Source organism: Salmo salar, chromosome 21, assembly GCF_965601325.2.
Source record: "Salmo salar chromosome 21, fSalSal1, whole genome shotgun sequence".
Classification (NCBI taxonomy): domain Eukaryota; kingdom Metazoa; phylum Chordata; class Actinopteri; order Salmoniformes; family Salmonidae; genus Salmo; species Salmo salar.
In genome coordinates this window covers 5,811,613-5,833,660 of record NC_138311.1, presented here as the reverse complement: position 1 = coordinate 5,833,660, position 22,048 = coordinate 5,811,613, and the positions used below count along the sequence as shown (strand labels likewise).

Here is a 22,048-nt window from a genome sequence, read left to right as displayed (position 1 = left end):
TTAAAATACTCCGCAAGGAACTCGACCCTTTGATCAGGGTTCCGGTCATTTCAGAGAAGAAAAAAAATCCCACAATATTTTATTTTATTACAGCAGAGAACATTTGAGCGTTTTGCTTCGCGTGTACCGCAATTCAAACGGTGTTTAGAAAAGTCAATAATCATTGCTTGTGAAACTGTTTTTGAAACATATACTGAAATGCCCCTTATCTTTCATATCAGCGAGAATTAATCTTTGAAATAAAACGACACACAAGCCGTTCATAGGCTGTATGTGCCTCCAGCAGTGTTGCCAACACATTTTCAGGGTAAATTGCTAGAGGCAGGTTGATTTGTTGCTAAAAGTTGCTAAATTACGTTGTGATGTCATTGCGTGATAACGTAAAACTGCATCATGACGTAGAATACACAATAACGTTACTCAAATTGACTGGCCATCTCGGTGAAAAATATGATTTGACATTTGTTCAGGTACAGATTCTCACTCTTTTCTGTACAATTTTGATTGAGATATGTTGATTGATGTTGTAAGTTCTGTTCAAGATCAAACATTCGTGACCATCTATATTCATTGAGTTTGGCTCGTCGAACCCCTACTACTGCTACTGCTGTCAGCCAACAATAATTTGCAATGTACTGAAATTGCTGCTGGCCTTCTGCAGACGTCATTCACAATGCACTTTTGAAGCCAGGCACGTGTATTGTGACTGAGTGTGTGACAGAGAAAATCGTTTTTGTGTCATTTAGAGGGAATATACGTGCATTTTAGCGTTAGTCACTTTTCAAAAGTTGCTAAAAGTTTAAAATACATTTTTTAAAGTAGCTAAATTTGTTGCTAGGTGCTGTTTGAAAAAAAAGTTGCCAGGGTAGTCTGAAAAGTTGCTAAATATAGCAACAAAATTGCTAAGTTGGCATCACTGGCCTCCAGTTGACAAACTACACTTCCGCCCAAGTTATGCTTACACAAAGGTGTTAGGCGCATGTCTTCCATAAAAAAAATGTTTTAAATTAATGTATCATGGAGATATGGCCATGTGGAAAGAACCCTATAAAATGTAAAATTATTACACACCTTTTATTATTATTATTTTTATTTTTTAAATATCGCTGATCAAATTATATTGGTGACATACTTTGTAAACAACAGCTGAAAACTTTTCCAAAAATGCAGAGTTTAAGATAAAATAAAACATTGAAATAGTGACACATGGAATAAATACAGTGAAAAAAATACAAACTAACATCAATCAACACACAATACCCCATAATGACAAAGCGAAAACAGGTTGAGAAATGTTTGCAAATGTATATAAAAAAAAAATGGATACCTTATTTACATAAGTATTCAGACCCTTTGCTATAAGACTCAAAATTGAGCTCAGGTGCATCCTGTTTCCATTGATCATCCTTGAGATCTTTCTACAACTTGATTGGAGTCCACCTGTGGTCAATTCAATTGATTGGACATGATTTGGAAAAGCACACACCTGTCTATGTAAGGTCCCACAGTTGACAGAGAAAAAAACAAGCCATGAGGTCGAAGGAATTGGCTGTAGAGCTCCGAAACAGGATTGTAACGAGGCACAGATCTGGGGAAGGGTACCAAACAATGCCTGCAGCATTGAAGGTCCCCAAGAACACAGTGACCGCCATCATTTTTAAATGGAAGAAGTTTGGAACCAGCAAGACTCTTCCTAGAGCTAGCCGCCCAGCCAAACTGAGCAATCAGGGGAGAAGGGCCTTGGTCAGGGAGGTGATCAAGAACCCGATGGTCACTCTGACAGAGCTCTAGAGTTCCTTTGTGGCGATGAGAACCTTCAAGAAGGACAACCATCTCTGCAGCACTCCACCAATCAGGCCTTTATAGTAGAGTGGCCAGACAGAAGACACTCCTCAGTAAAAGGCACATGACAGCCCACTTGGAGTTTGCCAAAAGGCACCTAAAGACTCTCAGACCATGATAGACAAGATTCTATGGCCTGATGAAACCAAGATTGAACTCTTTGGGCTGAATGCCAAGTGTCACGTATGGTGGAAATCTGGCCACATCCCTACGATGAAGCATGGTGGTGGCAGCATCATGCTGTGGGGGTGTTTTTCAGCAGCAGGGACTGGGAGACTAGTCCGGATCAAGGCAAAGATGAATGGAGAAAAGTACAGAGAGATCCTTGATGAAAACCTGCTCCAGGGCACTCAGGACCTCAGACTGGGGCGAAGGTTAATCTTCCAACAGGACAACAACCCTAAGCACACAGCCAAGACAACACACGAGTGGCTTCGGGTCAAGTCTCTGAGTGTCCTTGAATGGCCCAACCAGAGACCGGATTTAAGCCCGATCGAACATCACTGGAGAGACCTGAAAATAGCTGTGCATCAACACTCCCCATCCAACCTGACAGAGCTTGAGAGGATCTACAGAGAAGAATGGGAGAAACTCCCCAAATACAGGTGTGCCAAGCTTGTAGAGTCATCCCCAAGAACACTCAATGCTGTAATCGCTGTCAAAGGTGCTTCAACAAACTACAGAGTAAAGGGTCTGAATACTTATGTAAATGTGATATCATTTTTTTAATTTTATAAATTTAACAAACATTTGTAAAAACGTGTGTTTTTGTTTTGTCATTACAGCGTATTGAGTGTAGACTGATGAGGAAAAACATCTATATAATCAATTCCAGAATAAGGCTGTAATGTGGAAAAGTCAAGGGGTCTGAATACTTTCCGAAGGCACTGTATAGGCACGGTATAGTGTGTTTTTTGGTTGGACGCAACATGTAACATTTTGTTATGGAAATCTGTTGGAGCTCAAGTCCACTACAAAACCCATAAAGGCTGGCTGGCTAGCTAGGTAGGTAGCTAGAATACGTAGCTGCCTACACACAATAATGCCAAAGTCAATATCAGCATGTGAAGTAGTTAGCTAGTTGTAAAATCCCTGAAACAAACTACACTATACATTTAGGAGTTGTTGAAGTTGTAAAAGCAGGGACTGAAGAAGTTGGAAAAGCAGAGACTGCGCCAGAACTAATAAGTTGGACGGGCATTTGATTTCCATAGGCGGGTACGTTTTTTTCACGGGACCACATCTTTTTTTTAATGGGTGTTCTAGGAAAGACGATAGGCGGCTTGTGAGTTTCAAGTTTGGGGACGCTTACAATTTCTTATTTCAACCAATCTACATACGTGCCAATTATAATTATTTTTAGATTAGCATTTTCATGGAACAGTTTCATTTCAACAATAAGATTTTTGTTTCTCAATCATTGGTACGTCGTTAATCCTAAAAATCTGAATTCAAATGATAAAAATACAAAAAATTTATAAAATTCAACTTATGCAAGAGCATCAGCGCTGTGATCCATTGGCGGTTAAAGAAATGAGCGCCTGGAACTCAGCATATAGGCCAATGCAGCAGTTGGCCTATAACTTCCATCATCACCTAAGTAAAATAGATAGGCCCAGTGGTGATTTTAGCATGTAATTCTTGGTGGGTCAAACTCAAAAAAGCCACTAAACACCACATTAAACAATACCTTAATTGCCCTATAACGTCGACAAGCGGTGCCCACAAACGTTTAGAGTAGAGGTCGACCGATTAATCGGAATGGCCGATTAATTAGGGCCGATTTCAAGTTTTCAAAACAATCGGTATTTTTGGCCACCGATTTGCCGTTTTTTTTTATTTTTTATTATTATTATTTTTTATAAAGATTTTTTTTTAAATCTAACAAAAAAATATATAACTATTTGCCTATTTAACTAGGCAAGTCAGATTAAGAACACATTCTTATTTTCAATGACGGCCTAGGAACGGGGGTTTAACTGCCTTGTTCAGGGGGGATTCGGGGATTCGTTTTTGCAACATTCTGGTTACTAGTCCAACGCTCTAACCACCTGCCTTACATTGCACTCCACGAGGAGCCTGCATGGCAGGCTGACTACCTGTCACGCGAGGGCAGCAAGAAGCCAAGGTAAGTTGCTAGCTAGCATTAAACTTATCTTATAAAAAACGATCAATCTTAACATAATCACTAGTTAACTACACATGGTTCATGATATTACTAGTTTATCTAACGTGTCTTGCGTTGCATATAATCGATGCGGTGCCTGTTAATTTCTCATCGAATCACAGCCTTCTTCGACAAACGGGTGATGATTTAACAAGCGCATTTGCGAAAAAAGCACTGTCGTTGCACCAATGTACCTAACCATAAACATCAATGCCTTTCTTTAAAATCAACACACAAGTATATATTTTTAAACCTGCATATTTAGTTAATATTGCCTGCTAACATGAAATTGTGTCACTGCTCTTGCGTTCATTGCCTGGCTCGTTGCGAACTAATTTGCCAGAATCTTACGTAATTATGACATACCATTGAAGGTTGTGCAATGTAACAGGAATATTTAGACTTAGGGATGCCACCCGTTAGATAAAATACGGACCGGTTCCGTATTTCACTGAGAGAAAAAACGTTTTGTTTTAGAGATGATAGTTTCCGGATTCGACCATATTAATGCGCTAAGGCTCGTATTTCTGTGTGTTTATTATATTATAATTAAGTCTATGATTTGATAGAGCAGTCTGACTGAGCAGTGGTAGGCACCAGCAGGCTCGTAAGCATTCATTCAAACAGCACTTTCGTGCGTTTTGCCAGCAGCTCTTCGCAATGCATTGCGCTGTTTATGACTTCAAGCCTGTCAACTCCCAAGATTAGGCTGATGTAACCGATGTGAAATGGCTAGCTAGTTAGCAGGGTGCGCGCTAATAGCGTTTCAAACGTCACTCGTTCTGAGATTTGGAGTAGTTGTTCCCCTTGCTCTACATGGGTAACGCTGCTTTGAGGGTGGCTGTTGTCGATGTGTTCCTGGTTCGAGCCCAGGTAGGAGCGAGGAGAGGGACGGAAGCTATACTGTTACACTGGCAATACTAAAGTGCCTGTAAGAACATCCAATAGTCAAAGGTATATGAAATACAAATCGTATAGAGAGAAATAGTCCTATAATAACTACAACCTAAAACTTCTTACCTGGGAATATTGAAGACTCGTGTTAAAAGGAACCACCAGCTTTCATATGTTCCCATGTTCTGAGCAAGGCACTTAAACGTTAACTTTCTTACATGGCTGTAACGCCCTGGCCATAGAGAGGGGTTTTTGTTCTTTATTTTGGTTAGGCCAGGGTGTTACATTGGGTGGGCGTTCTATGTTCCTTTTTCTATGTTTTTGTATTTCTTTGTTTTGGGCCGTGTGTGGCTCCCAATCAGGCACAGCTGAAGTTCGTTGTTGCTGATTGGGAGTCACACATAAGGAGCATGTTTTTGGGTTTGGTGGGTAATTGTTTCTGTTCAGTGTGTTACCTGTCAGTACTGTTTGGCTGTCGGTTTTCTTGTTTTTTGTATCGTGTTCTTACGTAAATAAATATTCATGCTGAACACTAACTCCGCTGCACCTTGGTCTACTCTCTCTCACGACAGCCGTTACAGAATTACCCACCACAAGAAGACCAAGCAGCGGAGGAAGGAGAGGCACCAGGAGAAGAATAGTATGGACTCATGGACTTTGGAGAAAATGGAGAGGATCGTTCAGGATTCCTGGAGATGGGAGGAATTACTGGACGAAGGTGGACCATGGGCTCAAGCTGGGGAGTATCGCCACCTGCAGTGGGAGATCGAGGAGGCGATAGCTGAGAGGCGCTGGTGTGAGGAAAGGGAGCACAGCAGACACGAGAGGCAGCCTTTTGGGGGGCACATGGGGAGATTGGCGGAGTCAGGCGGTAGACCTGAGCCAACTCCCCGTGCTTACAGGAGGCAGCGCAGTACTGGTCAGACACCGTGTTATGCGGTAAAGCGCACGGTGTCCCCAGTACGCGTGCATAGCCCGGTGCGCTATAGGCCAGCCCCCCGCAAGTGCCATGCGAGGGCAGGCATCGAGCCAGGACGGGTTGTGCCAGCTCAGCGCGTCTGGTCTCCAGTGCGCCTTTTCGGGCCAGGGTATCCTGCACCGGCTCTGCTCACTGTGTCTCCAGGGCGCTGGGAGGGTCCAGTTCGCCCAATGCCTGCTCTCCGCCCGTGCCGGGCCAAAGTGGGCATTCAACCTGGAGTATGGGTAAAGAGCGTCAAGTCTAGAACTCCAGTGCTCCCCCACAGCCCGGTTTATCCTGTGCCTCCTCCTCAGACCAGGCCTCCAGTGGATCTCTCCAGCCTGGTCCGTCCTGTGCCACCTCCCAGGACTAGGCCTCCAGTGGGTCTCCCCATCCTGGTTAAGCCTGTGCCTCCTCCTCGGACCAGGCCTCCAGTGGGTCTCCCCATCCTGGTCCGTCCTGTGCCACCTCCCAGGACTAGGCCTCCAGTGGGTCTCCCCATCCTGGTTAAGCCTGTGCCTCCTCCTCGGACCAGGCCTCCAGTGAGTCTCCCTATCCTGGTCTGTCCTGTGCCGCCTCCTAGGACAAGGCCTCCAGTGGGTCTCGCCAGTCCAGAGCCGCCAGAGCTGCCCGCCAGTCCGGAGCCGCCAGAGCCGCCCGCCAGTCCGGAGCCGCCAGAGCCGCCCGCCATTCCGGAGCCGCCAGAGCCGCCCGCCAGTCCGGAGCCGCCAGAGCCGCCCGCCTGTCCGGAGCCGCCAGAGCCGCCCGCCTGTCCGGAGCCGCCAGAGCCGCCCGCCTGTCCGGAGCCGCCAGAGCCGCCCGCCTGTCCGGAGCAGTCAGAGCCACCCGCTAGCCCGGTGAGTCCTGTGCCTGCGCCTAGGGCCAGGCCTCTTACATGTCTCCTCAGCCTGGTGAATCCTGGGTCAGTGCCGCCGGAGCCGCCAGGGACGCCCGCCAGCCGGGCACAACCAGGGTCGCCCGCCAGCCAGGCGCAGCCATCGCCGCCCGCCACCCGGGCGCAGTCTTCGCCGCCCGCCAGCCGGGCGCAGCCATCACCGCCCGCCAGCCGGGCGCAACCAGGGTCACCCGCCAGCCGGGCGCAACCATCACCGCCCGCCAGCCGGGCGCAACCAGGGTCGCCCGCCAGCCGGGCGCAGCCATCGCCGCCCGCCAGCCGGGCACAGCTATCACCGCCCGCCAGCCGGGCGCAGTCAGGGTCGCCCACCAGACCTTCGGCGCGGCCAGGTGCGCCACCTAAGAGGGCGACGCCGAGGGTGGAGCAGAGGCCACGTCCCGCACCTGAGCCACCGCCGTAAGAAGGCCCACCCGGACCCTCCCCTTCAGTGTCAGGTTTTGCGGCCGGAGTCCGCACCTTGGGGGGGGGGGGGGGGGGGGGGGTACTGGAGGGGGGGGGTAGAGAGGGGTTTTTTGTTCTTTATTTTGGTTAGGCCAGGGTGTTACATTGGGTGGGCATTCTATGTTCGTTTTCTAGGTTTTTTGTATTTCTTTGTTTTGGGCCGTGTGTGGCTCCCAATCAGGCACAGCTGAAGTTCGTTGTTGCTGATTGGGAGTCACACATAAGGAGCATGTTTTTCCTTTGGGTTTTGTGGGTAATTGTTTCTGTTGAGTGTTTTGCACCTGACAGGACTGTTTGGCTGTCAGTTTTCTCGTTTTGTTTTGTGTAGTGTTCTTTATTAAATTAATATCATGATGAACACTAACTCCGCTACGCCTTTGTCAACTCTCTCTCCCGACAGCCGTTACAATGGCACATATTGCACTTTTACTTTCTTCTCCAACACTTAGTTTTTGCATTATTTAAATCAAATTGAACTTGTTTCATAATTTTTTTGAGGCTAAATTGATTTTATTTATGTATTATATTAAGTTAAAATAAGTGTTCATTCAGTATTGTTGTAATTGTCATTATTACAAATAAAAAATAAATTAAAAAAAATCGGACGATTAATCGGTATTGGCTTGTTTGGCCCGCCAATAATCGTATCAGCGTTGAAAAATCATAATCGGCCGACCTCTAGGTTAGAGCCTACATAAAGCTGTCCCAACAGCAGAGCTTTCTTTCCAGCACAATGGAGTGAATCCTTACCACTGCTACACCTGGCTATGTCATGGAAATATTCAGTCAATCATATTTCACAAATACCGGAGCATGTACGTTCAAATAGACTTTTATTACAATAACAAAATCCAAGCGGATTCATGAAGCAACTCCCTTCCAGTCTTGGAACACACGTTTTACACACGTTTTATACACTGCTCAAAAAAATAAAGGGAACACTTAAACAACACATCCTAGATCTGATTGAAAGAAATAATCTTATTAAATACTTTTTTCTTTACATAGTTGAATGTGCTGACAACAAAATCACACAAAAATAATCAATGGAAATCCAATTTATCAACCCATGGAGGTCTGGATTTGGAGTCACACTCAAAATTAAAGTGGAAAACCACATTACAGGCTGATCCAACTTTGATGTAATGTCCTTATTAAAACAAGTCAAAATGAGGCTCAGTAGTGTGTGTGGCATCCACGTCCCTGTATGGCCTCCCTACAACGCCTGGGCATGCTCCTGATGAGGTAGCGGATGGTCTCCTGAGGGATCTCCTCTCAGACCTGGACTAAAGCATCCGCCAACTCCTGGACAGTCTGTGGTGCAATGTGGCGTTGGTGGATGGAGCGAGACATGATGTCCCAGATGTGCTCAATGGGATTCAGGTCTGGGGAACGGGCGGGCCAGTCCATAGCATCAATGCCTTCCTCTTGCAGGAACTGCTGACACACTCCAGCCACATGAGGTCTAGCATTGTCTTGCATTAGGAGGAACCCAGGGCCAACCGCACCAGCATATGGTCTCACAAGGGGTCTGAGGATCTCATCTCGGTTCCTAATGGCAGTCAGGCTACCTCTGGCGAGCACAGGGAGGGCTGTGCGGCCCCCCAAAGAAATGCCACCCCACACCATGACTGACCCACCGCCAAACCGGTCATGCTGGAGAATGTTGCAGGCAGCAGAACATTCTCCACGGCGTCTCCAGACTCTGTCACGTCTGTCACGTGCTCAGTGTGAACCTGCTTTCATCTGTGAAGAGCACAGGGCGCCAGTGGCGAATTTGCCAATCTTGGTGTTCTCTGGCAAATGCCAAACGTCCTGCACGGTGTTGGGCTGTAAGCACAACCCCCACCTGTGGACGTCGGGCCCTCATACCACCCTCATGGAGTCTGTTTCTGACCGTTTGAGCAGACACATGCACATTTGTGGCCTGCTGGAGGTCATTTTGCAGGGCTCTGGCAGTGCTCCTCCTGCTCCTCCTTGCACAAAGGCGGAGGTAGCGGTCCTGCTGCTGGGTTGTTGCCCTCCTACGGCCTCCTCCACATCTCCTGATGTACTGGCCTGTCTCCTGGTAGCGCCTCCATGCTCTGGACACTACGCTGACAGACACAGCAAACCTTCTTGCCACAGCTCAGGATGCTGCACTACCCGAGCCACTTGTGTGGGTTGTAGACTCCGTCTCATGCTACCACTAGAGTGAAAGCACCGCCAGCATTCAAAAGTGACCAAAACATCAGCCAGGAAGCATAGGAACTGAGAAGTGGTCTGTGGTCCCAACCTGTAGAACCACTCCTTTATTGGGGGTGTCTTGCTAATTGCCTATAATTTCCACCTGTTGTCTACTCCATTTGCACAACAGCATGCAAAATGTATTGTCAATCAGTGTTGCTTCCTAAGTGGACATTTTGATTTCACAGAAGTGTGATTGACTTGGAGTTACATTGTGTTGTTTAAGTGTTCCCTTTATTTTTTTGAGCAGTGTAGTTAAAAAATAGACCTGTACTCGCCTTAAGCCAGGTTCATGCACGTAGGACCATAGTAACAGTCCTTGGCACTTTACAGAAATAACCATACATGTCATCCTGCTAACTCCTCTGAAAGGGACACCCATGTTCTGGAAAAGACCCAAGACATGTAACCAAAGCAACAGTACATAGTTGCCCATAACACAGTTACAGGAATAACCAGTCGTGTCCACACCCCAGACAGGTTCATGTCTAATGGTGTCTAATGACCCAAATCAAATCAAATTTATTTATATAGCCCTTCGTACATCAGCTGATATCTCAAAGTGCTGTACAGAAACCCAGCCTAAAACCCCAAACAGCAAGCAATGCATGTGAAAGAAGCACGGTGGCTAGGAAAAACTCCCTAGGAAAAACTCCCTAGAAAGGCCAAAAACCTAGGAAGAAACCTAGAGAGGAACCAGGCTATGAGGGGTGGCCAGTCCTCTTCTGGCTGTGCAGGGTGGATATTATAACAGAACATGGTCAAGATGTTAAAATGTTCATAAATGACCAGCATGGTCAAATAATAATAATCATAGTAGTCGTCGAGGGTGCAACAAGCACGTCCGGTGAACAGGTCAGGGTTCCATAGGCAGAACAGTTGAAACTGGAGCAGCAGCACGGCCAGGTGGACTGGGGACAGCAAGGAGTCATCATACCAGGTAGTCCTGAGGCATGGTCCTAGGACCCAGAGCACATATAGAGTGCACTAGTTTAGCTGGCTCCTTCTGAAATAAATAATTGCCCCATATGTATTGGAAAATTCACAATAGCTATCAACGGAGCCTTGTCTGGCAGTAAAACAGTTCATTCAGCCTCATTTAGTGCCTTTTAAAAAAAACATTGCTGATATGGCTGACCATATCTCCCTGGCATATTACATCATTTATGCAGCAGCATATAAGACATTTTTGGACTTGTTGTGTGCCTTTGTTGGCGAATTTTGTCAAAGAAAAAGATTTACAATTCCGAGTTGGATGACCGTTCAAAACATATTTTCTCAGTCTGACTTCCCAGTTGCAATGCTTGCAGTTAGCCACAGTCACCGATTCCTTCCAAACAACTCATTGTTGAATTTGCGATTTCCAACTTGTTGTGTAATGTTTGTCCAATGGCCACCAATGTTTTATCTATATTTTCTCTTCATATGACAAGGATTAAAAAGGATTTGGCAGTGGACTTGATTCACAATGATAGCTAAGATTGTGAAAGTAAGATGTAGGCTTTTATTTCATTGAACCAAGCAAGTCAGTTAAGAACAAATTCTTATCTACAATGACAGCTTACACCGGCCAAACCCAGACGAGGCTGGGCCAATTGTGCGCGCCCTATGGGACTCCCAAACCGGCCAGGTATGATACAGCCTGGATTTGAACCAGGGTGTCCATAGTGACGCCTCAAGCACTGAGATGCAGTGCCTTAGACTACTGCGCCACTCAGGAGCCCCATGATCAGCCTTCTTGGAAGGGCACTTGTAATATAACTCCATGATAGGACCCAAAGAGCTGAAATTTGGGATGTCTACCCTTACTTAAGGACTGAAGCTAGGCGATTGCGCAATGTCCCCATGAGTAACAGAATACTGAGCCAGTCATGGCGCAACGCTTCCTACTTTCTGCTGGCCTGCTCCACCACCACAGAAGCACTGAGCTAGGCTGAAACACTGCACTTTGGAGCTTCCTTACTCAAGAAAACAAAAGAGACCATGGTTGTATGCGGCTTTATTTACTAAATTATATATATATATATATATATATATATATATATTTTTTTTATTATTATTTTTTTTACATTGTTTGCAAACTGATATGTGACACGTATTAATGCCAAATAACATGCAAGCCACCCCACCAAAATATATTTATATACACTACCGTTCAAAAGTTTGGGGTCACTTAAAAATGTCCTTGTTTTTGAAAGAAAAACACTTTTTTTTTGTCCATTAAAATAACATCAAATTGATCAGAAATACAGTGTAGACATTGTTAATGTTGTAAATGACTACTATAGCTGGAAACGGCAGATTTTTTATGGAATATCTACATGGCATACAGAGGCCCATTATCAGCAACCATCACTCCTGTGTTCCAATGGCACGTTGTGTTAGCTAATCCAAGTTATTCATTTTAAAGGGCTAATTGATCATTAGAAAACCCTTTTGCAATTATGTTAGCACAGCTGAAAACTGTTGGTCTGATTAAAAAAGCAATAAAACTGCCCTTCTTTAGACTAGTTGAGTATCTGGAGCATCAGCACTTGTGGGTTCAATTACATGCTCAAAATGGCCAGAAACAAAGAACTTTCTTCTGAAACTCGTCAGTCTATTTTTGTTCTGAGAAATGAAGGCTATTCCATGCGAGAAATTGCCAAGAAACTGAAGATCTTGTACAATGCTGAATACTTCTTCCTTCACAGAACAACGCAAACTGGCTCTAACCAGAATAGAAAGAGTGGGAGGCCCCAGTGCACAACGGAGCAAGACGACAAGTACATTAGAGTGTCTAGTTTGAGAAACAGACTCCTCACAAGTCCTCAACTGGCAGCTTTATTAAAAAGTACCCGGAAAACACCAGTCTCAACGTCAACAGTGAAGAGGTGACTCCAGGATGCTCGCCTTCTAGGCAGAGTTGCAAAGATAAAGCCATCTGAGACTGGCCAATAAAAAGAAAAGATTAAGATGGGCAAAATAACACTGAAACGGGACAGAGGAACTCTGCCTAGAAGGCCAGTGTCATGACGTTACCAAGTCACCGGCATGCCCCCAGGGACACAGACAGGACAAGGCGTCATGTGACAGCCTTTTCTACGTTCAGTATATGAACCCCCACCCAGGGTTTCTTTCTTTAGACCAGGCCTCCACTCCATTACGAGTTGGCCAATAGGTTTGACCATGCATCCCTCTACTGAACTTGAACCATACCACGTGGTTAACTTTTTAGACTATCGCTACCGACAGAATACTAACAAGTCTTTGATATTAATTACTAGTCTGCAGCTAGGAATTCGGTATCATTGAACGCGAAGACCGACGAAACATCCATTCTATAACGACATGAACAAATGTCGCTTTGAAAGATCCATTCTAACCGAGGGAGAGAGAGAGAGAGAGAGAGAGAGAGAACTCTCCAACAGAACGACCTTTCCAACAAACAGCCCGACGACACACTGAGCGTAAATATATATATTGATTGCAATTGTTCCCGAATGAGTGAGCGTTCATGTGCAAAGGATTAGCATATGAATTGTTAATATTTATCAACTCTGTAGTGTCTTCTCAGCTGACCCCCACTACTCTTTTGTTTAACAAGCCGCCATGCCGGTTTAGCCCACTAGGGCACATTCCTCTACCATTTCTTTGTAACGATACCTACTGTTTTGTATGCTTTCTGTGAATTACTTAGTTTAGTAAATAAATGATTTTAAGACAATTGATGTATGGATGACTTAGTGAAGACTGGGTTCGTGCAGATAAACAACAATTTACGACATTTGGAATGAGACGAGATAAAATACATAATTAAATCAGAAGATAATCGATCAGATATTATAATATCGGCCAGTTATATTAGGAAAATTATAACTGTGTAATCTGAATATTTTCCTTGGTGCCCCGACCTCCTAGTTAATTACAGTTACACGATTAATCAGTTAATCCCGTAATAATAATTACAGAGAGTTATTTGATAAACCTGTCTTCAGGTTTAATGATGGTCAAAGACACGACACCAGCACCCCGGAGTCGCCTCTTCACTGTTGACATTGAGACTGGTGTTTTGCGGGTACTATTTAATGAAGCTGCCAGTTGAGGACTCAAACTAGACACTAATATACTGGCCTTCTTTAGACTAGTTGAGTATCTGGAGCATCAGCATCCGATTACAGGCTCAAAATGGCCAGAAACAAAGGACTTTCTTTTGAAACTCGGCAGTCTATTCTTGTTCAGAGAAATGATTCCATGTGAGAAATTGTCAAGAAACTGAAGATCTCGTACAACGCTGTGTACTACTTCGTTCACTGGCACCTGGCTATCAGCGGAGCCTTGTCTGGCAGCAAAATAGTTAATTCAGCCTTATTTACTGCCTTTTAAAAAAACATAGCTGATATGGCTGACTTGATTAAGCAAATGTGGTTTCTACTGAAAATTGAGGGGACAAACTATGGCAAAATGGGACGACAAGCGGATAAGAGGTCATTCGTAATTTTGATTAAGACGTTAATGAGCGAGCTAGGACGGACGTAGTCAATATAAATATTTGTTCAGCACAGAGACATAATTCAGAACATGGGCTGTTCTTACAGTGTTCTCGCTGTACACCAATTCATAACCGTAGGGAAAATAAAGGGGGCATATAAGCAGACAATGAAAGCTCTTACAATAGTCAAGGATTACATATCTCAAAACAGTTTAAAGGCTACATGTGCACCACAATATCAGAACAGTAGGTGAAATTAAGAGGTGAAAATAGACTAAATTATTAGGGTGAGGCACATGGGCTACTTACAGCTTACTACACAACATACAGTAGTGGCCAAAAGTTTTGAGAATGACACAAATATTAATTTTCACAAAGTCTGCTGCCTCAGTTTGTATGATGGCAATTTGCATATACTCCAGAATGTTATGAAGAGTGATCAGATGAATTGCAATTAATTGCAAAGTCCCTCTTTGCCATGCAAATGAACTGAATTCCCCCAAAAACATTTCCACTGCATTTCAGCCCTGCCACAAAAGGACTAGCTGACATCATGTCAGTGATTCTCTCGTTAACACAGGTGTGAGTGTTGACGAGGACAAGATTGGAGATCACTCTGTCATGCTGATTGAGTTTGAATAACAGACTGGAAGCTTCAAAAGGAGGGTGGTGCTTGGAATGATTGTTCTTCCTCTGTCAACCATGGTTACCTGCAAGGAAACACGTGCCGTCATCATTGCTTTGCACAAAAAGGGCTTCACAGGCAAGGATATTGCTGCCAGTAAGATTGCACATAAATCAACCATTTATCGGATCATCAAGACCTTCAAGGAGAACAGTTCAATTGTTGTGAAGAAGGCTTCAGGGCGCCCAAGAAAGTCCAGCCAGCTCCAGGACCGTCTCCTAAAGTTGATTCAGCTGCGGGATCGGGGCACCACCAGTACAGAGCTTGCTCAGGAATGGCAGCAGGCAGGTGTGAGTGCATCTGCACGCACGTGAGGCGAAGACTTTTGGCGGATGGCCTGGTGTCAAGAAGGGCTGCAAAGAAGCCACTTCTCTCCAGGAAAAACATCAGGGACAGACTGATATTCTGCAAAAGGTACAGGGATTGGACTGTTGAGGACTGGGGTAAAGTCATTTTCTCTGATGAATCCCCTTTCCGATTGTTTGGGGCATCCGGAAAAAAGCTTGTCCGGAGAAGACAAGGTGAGCGCTACCATCAGTCCTGTGTCATGCCAACAGTAAAGCATCCTGAGACCATTCATGTGTGGGGTTGCTTCTCAGCCAAGGGAGTGGGCTTACTCACAATTTTGCCTAAGAACACAGCCATGAATAAAGAATGGTACCAACACATCCTCCGAGAGCAACTTCTCCCAACCATCCAGGAACAGTTTGGTGACGAACAATGCCTTTTCCAGCATGATGGAGCACCTTGCCATAAGGCAAACATGATAACTAAGTGGCGTGTGGAACAAAACATCGATATTTTGTTTTGTAGTTCCCATTGAGAACTTGTGGTCAATCCTCAAGAGGCGGGTGGACAAACAAAAACCCACAAATTCTGACAAACTCCAAGCATTGATTATGGAAGAATGGGCTGCCATCAGTCAGGATGTGGCTTGTTGAATGAAAGCTCAAAATGTATTTTCCCAGTTGTTGCTCGTTTTTCCTGAGTTCCCAGTTGTCTTGAATTCACTAAAATCCGATTTTGCAGTTAAGAATTAAGTTGTTTTGAGCACTTCATTGACATCATGGCCAATGTTGAGTGGTTATAATTTTCAACTAGGAAAACAGGTCCTTTATCTTATACTTGGGACCACATAGCCACACCACTAAATAGCAGGCTAATGATTGCTTTGCAATGCTTGCAGTTAGCCACTGATTCCTTCCAAACCACTCATTCTTGTATTTGCGATTTACAACTTGTTGTGTAATGTTTATGTCCAATGGCCAATGAGCACCAATTCGCTTTATCTATAATTTGTCTTCATATGACAAAGATTAATAAGGATTTGACAATAGATTGTCGACTTGATTCATAATGATGACTGCTAGCTAAGATTTTGAAAATATGTTCACATGAGTCCAATCAAAGTTACTGTAGATATGTGATTTGACATAATTTTATCTGTGCCCAATGACCTTGAGCCTTCTTCGATGGGCACTTCTAATGTAAGTCAATGGCAGCACCCAAGGGACTTGGATTCTCTAGCTCTACCCTTAGACTTGGCGGTGACGAAGTGTCCCCATGACTGACAGAACACTAATACGGTGCAACGCAATGTATTTTCTGCTGGCTTGCCCCACCACCACAGAAAGCACTGAGCTAGGCTGAAACACCTGCATTTTGGAGCTGCCTTACTCAAGAAAACAAAAAAAAAGAGACCATGTTTGTATGCGGCTTAATTAACTCAATAATACAGTGCCTTGCAAAAGTATTCATCCCCCTTGGTGTTTTTCCTATTTTGTTGCATTACAAACTGTAATTTAAATAGATTTTTATTTGGATTTCATGTAATGGAAATACACAAAATAGTCAAAATTAGTGAAATGAAAATAATTACTTGTTTAAATTATTTTTTTTAAATCTAAACGGAAAAGTGGTGCATGCATATGTGTTCTCCCTCTTTGCTTGCAGCCCCTAAATAAGATCTGGTGCAACCAATTACCTTCAAAAGTCACATAATTAGTTAAATAAAGTCCTCCTGTGTGCAATCTAAGTGTCACATGATCTGTCACATGATTCTGAATGGCCCCAGAGTCCGCAACACCACTAAGCAAGGGGCACCACCAAGCAAGCGGCACCATGAAGACCAATGAGCTCTCCAAACATGTCAGGGACAAAGTTGTGGAGAAGTACAGATCAGGGTTGGGTTATAAAAAATATCTGAAACTTTGAACATCCCACTGAGCACCATTAAATCCATTATTAAAAAATGGAAAGAATATGGCACCACAACAAACCTGCTTTACGAGTGGCCAGAAAAAAAAACATTGCTTAAAGAAAAAAATAAGCAAACACGTTTGGTGTTCGCCAAAAGGCATGTGGGAGACTCCCCAAACATGTGGAAGAAGGTACAGTACTCAGGTCAGATGAGACTAAAATGTAGCATTTTGACCATCAAGGAAAACGCTATGTCTGGCGCAAACGCAACACATCTCATCACCCTGAGAACCCAATCCCCACAGTGAAGCATGGTGGTGGCAGCATCATGCTGTGGGGATTTTTTTCATTGGCAGGGACTTGGAAACTTGTCAGAATTGAAGGAGTGATGGATGGCGCTAAATTTGAGACTGTGACGGATGTTCACCTTCCAGCAGGACAATGACCCTAAGCATACTGCTAAAGTAAATCAAATCAAATCAAATTTATTTATATAGCCCTTCTTACATCAGCTGATATCTCAAAGTGCTGTACAGAAACCCAGCCTAAAACCCCAAACAGCAAGCAATGCAGGTGTAGAAGCACGGTGGCTAGGAAAAACTCCCTAGAAAGGCCAAAACCTAGGAAGAAACCTAGAGAGGAACCAGGCTATGAGGGGTGGCCAGTCCTCTTCTGGCTGTGCCGGGTGGAGATTATAACAGCACATGGCCTAGATGTTCAAATGTTCATAAATGACCAGCATTGTCAAATAATAATAATCATAGTAGTTGTCGAGGGTGCAACAAGTCAGTAACACAAGAGTAAGTGTCAGTTGGCTTTTTCATAGCCGATCTTTGAGAGTATCTCTACCGCTCCTGCTGTCTCTAGAGAGTTGAAAACAGCAGGTCTGGGACAGGTAGCACGTCCGGTGAATAGGTCAGGGTTCCAGCAGGTCTGGGCCAACAGGTCTGGGACAGGTAGCACGTCCGGTGAACAGGTCAGGGTTCCATAGCTGCAGGCAGAACAGTTGCAACACTTGAGTGGTTTAAGGGGAAACATTTAAATGTCTTGGAATGGCCTAGTCAATGCCCAGACCTCAATCCAATTGAGAATCTGTGGTATGACTTAAAGATTGTTGTACACCAGCGGAAGCCATCCAACTTGATGGGCAAAAGTCCCAGTGGTTATATGTGCCAAGCTTATAGAGACATACCCCAAGAGACTTGCAGCTGTAATTGCTGCAAAAGGTGGCTCTACAAAGTATTGACTTTGGGGGTGTGAATAGTTATGCACGCTCAAGTTGTTTTTTTGTCTTATTTCTTGTTTGCTTCACAAGAAAAAATATTTTGCATTTTCAAAGTGGTAGGCATGTTGTGTAAATCAAATGATACAACCCCCCCCCAAAAATCTAGTATAATTCCAGGTTGTAAGGCAACAAAATAGGAAAAATGCCAAGGGGGGTGAATACTTCCGCAAGCCACTGTGTGTATATATATATATGTGTGTTTTACATTGTTTGCAAACTGATATGACGGGTTGCCACTGGAAATCAGACATCCTCAAATAGGCACTTTCCTAAAGCCAGGTAGGCCTACTTTCATGTGTGCTCAGGCGTGTATGCATGCTCCCTCAACATTATCAGGACAAAGAAACACATGCTGATTGCTCACATGGTGATCTCCAAACAAATGACAATGAAAAAAATTGTCAAAACTCATAATGGTCATGAAATAAACCAAAACTTGTTTCTCACAAGTGTAACAGTTTGAACTCTGCAAAAAAACGTTTCAGTCCGAGATAAGAATGCTAAATGACTGTAATAAATACAGAAATGAACCTAACCAAATGACAGGGATTAACGGTGCCTTCAGAAAGTATTCATACCCCTTGACTTATTCCAAATGTTGTGTAACAGTCTAAATACAAAATAGATTAAATATATTTACTACACACAATACCCCATAATGAAAAAGTGAAAACATGTTTTTAGAAATTTTTGCTAATTTATTGAAAATTAAATACAGAAATCTCATATACATAAGTATTCACACCCCTGAATCAATACATGTTAGAATCCCTTTTGGCAGCGATTACAGCTGAGTCTCTTAGCGTTTTGCACACCTGGATTTTTTTAATTCTTCAAGCTCTGTCAAGTTGGCTGTTGATCATTGCTAGATAGCCATTTAAGTCTTGCCATAGATTTAAGCGGTATCACTGAAGTGGTACTCAGTGATTTCCCACAAACATAATACTTTATATTCAGGACATAATGTTCATTTTTGCTCTTGCTGATCAAAAATGTGTGTGTGTGCTGCCTAACCAATGGCTGTGCTGTGTAGGCCTATGGTTGTAGTTCAGGAGAGTGAAAAGCTTCTTCTGAAAATAATTTTAGATTAGGCCTAGTTCTAAAAATGCACTATGTTGGGTTCAGTTTGAGAAGGAGAGCGCGAAGATGACATTTTTTTTTGCTTGCTACTACTATAATGGATTTTATTTAAAAACAATATGTTTCTTGCCCATTATGTATTTATCAGAATTATTGACCTCACAATAAGCCAGATTCAAGTAATTTACATTGTGGTGCTGAAACTTGAGTCAGCAGCCGCAGCACAATCAATTGGAAATGGACAGCTCATGGTGCTGAAAGTAGGCAAATTCGTGTAGGCATAATTCCTTTTAACAGTCTTCATTTTAATTACACTTTACTATCAACAAGAGGGCTTTGTGTTGGAGCCTTTTTCTTCCAATTTAATAAAGAAAGAGGTAGGCCTACTTGTTTGACAGACGAAATTAGGCAATAGGCTGCTATATCCGTAGCTTTGTCGGTCAATTCCTCCACCCAGTCTTTCAATAGCCTACCTCTGTGTTAAAAGGGCGGTATGGGAGGGTATGCCATAGGCCCACCTTTTTATTAAAGGGAAATTTCACCCTGGCCCTGCCATAGCATATAGTTATCACTATATTAACATTACTTTTTTGTCATAAACATAAAAATTATCCTAACTACAAGCTAGAACAAGTGCATTTTCATTTCACTGGTAGAAGTCAGGCAGTTTCGACTTGCTGTGTATTCGGCTGCTCATAGTGACCCACACAGTCCGGCGTTCATAGCGAATGCTGATACTGCCCAGCTAGGTAGTTTACTTTGAACGACCAACACACAGTTCTCAGAATTTAGGCAAATAAAATAAGTTATGTTTGTTTTTCACAAAAGTTTGTCATCATGCCCGTGCAGTATTCTGTGTCTGGCTGTGATAATTATGAACAAGCGTGAAAATTAGATTTTCTTTCACCGTTCTTCCTACCAGAGATTTACTCCGATGCTGTCAGTGGCTTGCAGCTATCAAGAATGATGCTTAAGCTGACAAATGATAATTAGAGGGATTTTCAGGCTGAACTGATGGGGCATCCATTTCGACAACAGCTGAGAAGTGATGCGACACAATAAGATTTTTCATTGGAGGTAACGTAACATTAGCTAGCCTAGTTGGTCTAGGCAAGTTATCTAGCTAGCTAATGGTACAGTCCTGTAATGAGCTCTGAAAGCCATCATCTAAATCATATAGCTAGCTGGATATCTTCTGGATACACCATGTCAATCAATTACTTATGCCATGGTACTCTTCAAAAGTTTTCCAACTTTATTAATTCACAGAATATATTAAATATAAGCTGTACAGGGCTCCGTAGCATCAGACATACATATGGCCAAAAGTATGTGGACACCTGCTCCACATACTTTTCATTCCAAAATCATGGGCATTAGTATGGAGTTGGTCCACCCCCTTAGCTGCTATAACAGCCTCCACTCTTATGGGAAGGCTTTCCACTTGATGTTGGAACATTGCTGTTGGGACTTTCTTCCATTCAGCCACAAGAGCATTAGTGAGGTTGGGAACTGATGTTGGGAGATTAGGCCTGGCTTGCAGTCAGCGTTCCAATTCATCCCAAGGTGTTCGATGGGGTTGAGGTCAGGGCTCTGTGCAGGCAAGTCAAGTTCTTTCCCACTGATCTAGACAAAACCTTTTCTGTATGGACCGTGCTTTTTGCATGCTTAAACAGGAAAGGGCCTTCCCCAAATTGTTGCCACAAAGTTGGAAGCACAGAATCGTTTAGAATGTATGCTGTAGTGTTAAGATTTCGCTTTACTGGAACTATGGGGCCTAGCCCGAACCATAAAAAGCAGCTCCAGACCATTATTCCTCCTCCACCAAACTTTACAGTTGGCACTATGATTGGGGCAGGTAGTGTTCTCCTGGCATCCACCAAACCCAGATTTGTCCGTCGGACTTCCAGATGATGAAGCATGATTCATCACTCCAGAGAATGCGTTTCCACTGCTCCAGAGTCCAATGGCGGTGAGCTTTACACCACTCCAGCCGACGCTTGGCATTGCGCATGGTGATCTTAGGATTGTGTGCGGCTGCTCAGCCATGGAAACCCATTTCATCAAGCTCCAGATGAACGGTTCTTGTGCTGACATTGCTTCCAGAGCCAGTTTGGACCTCAGTAATGAGTGTTGCAACCGAGGACAGACAGTGGTCCCGTTACGTGAGCTTGTGTGGCCTACAACTTTGCGGCTGAGCTATAATGACACACAGGCAAAGGAATTCTGTTTCCCTCCATCTATATTGAACAAAAATATAAACGCAACATGTAAAGTATTGGTCTCATGTTTCATGAACTGAAATAAAAGAGCTCAGGAATTTTCCATACACAAAAAACTTATTTCTCTCCATTTTTTTGCACAAATTTGTTTACATCCCTGTTAGTGAGCATTTCTCATTTGCCAAGATAATCCATCCACCTGACAGGTATGGCATATCAAGAAGCTGATTAAACAGTATGATCATTACACAGGTACACTCAACACACACAACACAATGCCACAGATGTCTCAAGTTTTAAGGGAGCATGCAATTGGCATGCTGACTGCAGGAATGTCCACCAGAGCTGTTGCCAGAGGATTGAATGTTAATTTCTCTACCATACGTCACCTCCTAGGTCATTTTAGAGACTTTGGCAGTATGTCCAACTGGCTTCACAACCGCAAACCACATGTAACTACGCCATCACAGGACCTCCACATCCGGCTTCTTTACCTGCGGGATCGTCTGAGACCAGCCACCCGGACAGCTGATGAAACTGAGTATTTCTGTCGGTAATAAAGCAATTTTGTGGGGAAAAACTTATTCTGATTGGCTGGGCCTGGCGCCCAAGTGGCTGTGCCCTTGCCCAGTCATGTGACACCCCTAGATTAGGGCCTAATG

At 43.8% G+C, this 22,048-nt stretch overlaps 1 protein-coding gene across 1 annotated transcript; it reads left to right on the top strand.

Annotated features, from left to right (window-relative positions):
- The first annotated feature begins 400 nt into the window (after positions 1-400).
- LOC145862544 (uncharacterized) lies at positions 401-7,198 on the top strand. Its single transcript, XM_082966927.1, has 2 exons — positions 401-470; positions 5,476-7,198. Exon 2 carries the CDS (start codon positions 5,546-5,548, stop codon positions 7,175-7,177), a length of 1,632 nt encoding a protein of 543 aa, XP_082823053.1. The 5' UTR covers positions 401-470; positions 5,476-5,545; the 3' UTR covers positions 7,178-7,198.
- The last annotated feature ends 14,850 nt before the right edge of the window (positions 7,199-22,048 follow it).